At 46.4% G+C, this 4,649-nt stretch overlaps 1 protein-coding gene across 1 annotated transcript; it reads left to right on the top strand.

Annotated features, from left to right (window-relative positions):
- The first annotated feature begins 298 nt into the window (after positions 1–298).
- On the top strand, positions 299–3,497 carry LOC310941393 (uncharacterized protein). Its single transcript, XM_083906556.1, has 6 exons — positions 299–503; positions 1,025–1,103; positions 1,311–1,387; positions 1,592–1,737; positions 1,841–1,938; positions 2,271–3,497. The coding sequence occupies exons 1-6, from the start codon at positions 311–313 to the stop codon at positions 3,376–3,378; spliced, it is 1,701 nt and encodes a 566-aa protein (XP_083762682.1). The 5' UTR covers positions 299–310; the 3' UTR covers positions 3,379–3,497.
- The last annotated feature ends 1,152 nt before the right edge of the window (positions 3,498–4,649 follow it).

Consider the following 4,649-nt stretch of genomic DNA (forward strand, 5'->3'; position numbering starts at 1 on the left):
CTTGTGTTTCTTGTCTGTTATTGTGATGTTGAGTGTAAGCAACAACTATGAAAAAAATTAAACCGATTAATGTTCGGATTTTGTTTGAATAAAACTAGGTTGTTTCTTTCTTTTATTTATTTACTTATTTATTTTTTAAATTAAATCTTAGCTAACTGATCTGGGCGGTCAGGTTTCCACACGGATGACATTTGGAGACGTACCCAAACCGGAAACTGTCACTCCTGTCAACAAAGGTGTCGCATTTGATGAGGAAAAACAACGAAGAAGGTTTAAAAGAGTGACGAGGAGACGGACAGTGCGTCCAAAAATGTCCAGAGCGGACATTCTGAGACAGTTTGTGGCGCAGAGACTCGCCGCCGCGTCACAGGAAATCTTAGCGGTGGTGGAGACAACCGTGTCCGGGTACGAGGAGGAGGCTGCGGGCTTCATGGAGCAGATCGACCGGCAGAAGAAGCAGCTGGAGGTTCTACTGCAGCCGCGGGTCAACCTCGGAACACACGGTTAGTTTTTTTCTTTTCTTCATTCCAAAAATAAACAAATACAATTATAACACAGGGGCATTTAAAACACGCACTTGTTGAACTGCGTTCAAAAAACGTGTAATTTTACTTTTACTTCGCTGTTGACGAATTGCGCCATCGTCAGTCGAAAAACTTTCAACCATTTATTGATAAAGCTGACTTCCTCTTTAATTCGGCTTTACTCTCATGAACTCATATTTTACTTTCAATTTGTTTTCTTTGATCAGATGGAGGCAGCCAAAATAAATGAGGACAATTGTTTATTTATTTTTTTACTGATTCTTAAAGATCCTGTCAGTCAACATTTATTTTTCATCTAAAAAAATCGAATTTATTGTATACATTTATTCACCACAGACGCGTTAACGTGCAGATTTAGGCTTATTTCACTCTATATTCTTGGAATTTGTGTTCACGTTGACTGTTTCTTATCAGGAAAATGAAAACAACAGGTCACTGGTTGCACAGATGTTCAGTGAACTGTCTCGTGTTGTGTTCAGTTCTGAAACGCGGCGAGGAAGAGGAGGGTGACGACGACGACAAAGAGCCGGAGGATGTGAATGATCAAACTCCATCCAGGTTTTATTTTATTTATATATCATCATTATTCATGGTACAAGACTGTTTTTTAAGCTCATGAAAAAGTGCAGAACAGTGTTACTGTGGCCACATTTGCCAAGAAATGTCATTTATATTTTGTGTTTTTGTCCGGATTTCCTCTGTTTTGCTCTTTCCAACGTAGAATAATAATCATAATTGTAAATAAATAAATTTTTCATCCTCCAGGGAGCTCCTGTGTGAGCAGAAGGTCGGTGACGCTCTGGATCACATGGACCCACAGACTGAAGCGCTTTCAAAAAACGGTAACCAGGAAATCGAATTGGTTGTGTGACATTCTGACACATAGTTGAGCGCCCCCTGCTGCTGAGAACTAGTGAAAACATGGCTGCCAGCAGTGACAAAAAACGCAAATACACTCGTTTTAGCCATGCATCGTAAACCACTCGCTCTCCTTTTAAGTGGCTGAGATTGTTTTTTTCTATTTTGTCTTGCTACTTTCTCCTCAGTCCGTAAAAAGTGTCCGATGCTGAAGCCGAAGTGTCCGCGAGGTCTTCAGGAGGTGGACTTCCTCGGCACAACGGGACAAAACGAACCTTACGACATTCTGACGTCAGACAAGGGACGGAGCTTGCGTCGCTTGGAACTAAAGACGGTAACAGCGGAGAGTCGTAGTTTGACCCACGAGTCTTTTAAGACGTCGTAGACGCACGGCGAGATGTGACGTCTTTTTTTTTTTTTTTTTTTTCTCCTCTCAGGTGCAAAAGGAAATTGAAGACGTCGAGGAAGACGCCGGAGACTCTTCATCATCCCCCGGCACCATGTTGACATGTGACGACACCAGGCAACAAATGAGGTAAATCATTTAAAGGGGAGTCATTGAGCGCAGTTAAAATAAAATAAAAAAACATGTTGATACGCAGATGATATTGTGGTGTTCCTCTGAATTTGTCGTTCGGATTTATCGGGATGCTATCATCTATATGTTGCCGCCAAATAACAATATGGCGTGATATTGGTGCTATCTCAGTTACTCGTCTCGCACTTCAGTTACAACCGAGCTCTTAAAATTCGTCGTGTCGCTATTCATGCTTTATAAGAGGCGTCATACTTGGCGTGGCCACACGGCGTCGTGATCCCGGCGTCAACATCATATCGTAGAAATTCTCTCCTCTTGTTTCCCCACAGCGGTCGTCTTCACGAGGATGTTGTCCTGTCAGGCAGCTCAACATCGCGACAAGAAGACAACAACAACAACAACATGCTAACCGAGGATGCTAACGACGAAGAGCAACAAGACGAGGACGCCGCTCAGAGGAAAGAGGAGGAGGAGGAGGATGATGAGGAAGAGGAAGAGAGAGAAAAGTTGAAAGACAGCGATGACGACTGGAAACCGAAGGTCGAAGCTAAAAACGGCGTAGCGTGCAACGCGTGCGGCGCCCCACGCGAGTCGGACCCTGCCTTTGTGCTGCGCGCCTGGACTCACGCGGATGATCCGGGAAGCGTTTGCGGCGTTTGCGGGAAACGTCCGGCGTCCACAGAGACACCGGACCTTCACCTTCAGGTCGCTAACTCGGCCGAGTTGCCGCTCGATGCGGAGGGACAACCTCACACATGCTACATGTGCCATAAAGTGTTCCAACACAAGGAGGCGCTGAAGGCTCACCGCAAGACGCACGGCAACAAGAAGAAGACGCACCTCTGCGGCGTGTGCGGCAAGTCCCTCAGCGACTACAGGTCGCTGTCCCGCCACAAGATGACGCACTCCGGGGAAAGGCCTCACAGCTGCCAGGTTTGCGGGCGCAGTTTCAAGCTCGCCGGCACGCTGAGGCAACACGAGAAGATCCACACGGAGCGCGAGAGGTCGTACCTGTGCGACGTCTGCTGCAAGATGTTCCTGACGATCAAGCAGCTGCAGATCCACATGAGGACGCACAGCAGCGAGAAGCCGTACCACTGCCGGGAGTGCGGCCGCGGCTTTTGCACCAAGGGGGCGCTGACCAATCACATGCGGATTCACACCGGGGAGACGCCGTACCGGTGCCCCGACTGCGGCTGGGCCTTCAAGCGCAAGAACAACCTGGACGAACACATGACCATCCACTCCGGCGCCAAGCCCTACGTGTGCGCGACCTGCGGCAAAGCGTGCGCTCGCAAAACGCACCTGACGATCCACATGCGGACGCACAACGGCGAGCGGCCGTACAAGTGTCGGCTGTGCGACAAAGCGTTCACGCAGAGCCACTGTCTGAAGACGCACATGAAGAGCCACCGAGCAGTGGAGGGCGCCACGTAAAGCTAACTCGCGACAATTTAAAGTCCTGTTTATTTCACGTTGTTTTCAAAACTCCCCAGTGCAATGTAAGCTGTGTAGCATGCTAACACTTTATTATGTCGCGAATAAAATCGTAATGACAAGCATATGGGCTGCTCACATAAGTCTCGGAGTTACGGTAGCGAGAGTTACGCGTGACAAATCCTGTCGAGGTCGACTCAAGTCATTAAACACAGTTAAAAATGCTAAACGTTGACATATTTCTTGATACGCAGATGATACTGTGGTGTTTGTTTGAATTTATTGTCGTTCTGATTCAACGGGACGCTATAAACGATATGTTAGCGCCAAATTCCTGTCGAGCTCGACTCGAGAGCTGATTGGCCCGAGAGTGTCGTCACTGGAAGAGTCGTGGGCGAACTGTAGATCAGTTAAAAAGACTTAAAAATCGTACTTCTACTTCCAGAATCTACTTACAATTCCAAATTTCGTCACAGATTGCAGACATTTGCATGATGCACACGGGAAATCTTTATTTTAACATTTGAATATACATGCATACATACAATACACACCTTCTCAGCTCTAGAGAGGAAAAACACACACACACACACACGACTCTGGTTTTGCATATTTGTCTTTGCCGTCACAGGTCGTGAGTTAAGGAACTCGTTACCGGTTTTACTTAAACTAAATGAGCCGAACTGAGCTTTGGTTTAGTGAAGTATTGTTTTGAGTGTGTTTTTCTGCTTCCAAACTTGCACTTCCCAATATGACCAACAGAGGCCGCCAGAGGCTTGTCGGCTAACCCTAATCTTGTCAATGTCTTGACTGTATTTTCTATTCATTTTGTGTGACTTTTAATGGAAAACGCACAAGAAATTGTATAGGTGACCCCAAACGGGGTCGGTAGTGTACTTGGTTTCATCTGGATCTGGCTCGGATTACAGATTTGGCGGCAATTTAAATTTAACGTGGGGAAAGTTCCATTGAACAAGTTCATACGTGTTTATCTCAGTGACAGATTCACAGATCGGGATGCGTTTGGTCACGTTTATGTAACGGGGGTATCCGCGGGGTCTTAAAAATGTCTTAAATACAGCTTTGAGAGGTCTTTAAAAATCTATTAACGTTACTTTTTATTTAAAACGTAGCATAAACTTCAGTCTCGCTTTGAAATGGTTGCGCTAGCATAACTACAACATGGAACTAAAGTCGGCCACCTGTGCTGCCCGGGGAGAACTTATCGAGCACCGCTAGCTAGTGTGCTGTGCGCGCGCGCGCCGCGGTGC

The sequence above is a fragment of the Microchirus variegatus genome, assembly GCF_963457635.1.
Source record: "Microchirus variegatus genome assembly, chromosome: 20".
Lineage (NCBI taxonomy): Eukaryota > Metazoa > Chordata > Actinopteri > Pleuronectiformes > Soleidae > Microchirus > Microchirus variegatus.

Coding starts and splice junctions, on each gene's coding strand:
- LOC310941393 (XM_083906556.1), top strand. CDS start 311: ATGTCCAGAGCGGACATTCTGAGACAGTTTGTGGCGCAGAGACTCGCC. Junction 1,388..1,591: donor TGAAGCGCTTTCAAAAAACG/GTAACCAGGAAA, acceptor CTTTCTCCTCAG/TCCGTAAAAAGTGTCCGATG. Junction 1,738..1,840: donor GTCGCTTGGAACTAAAGACG/GTAACAGCGGAG, acceptor TTCTCCTCTCAG/GTGCAAAAGGAAATTGAAGA.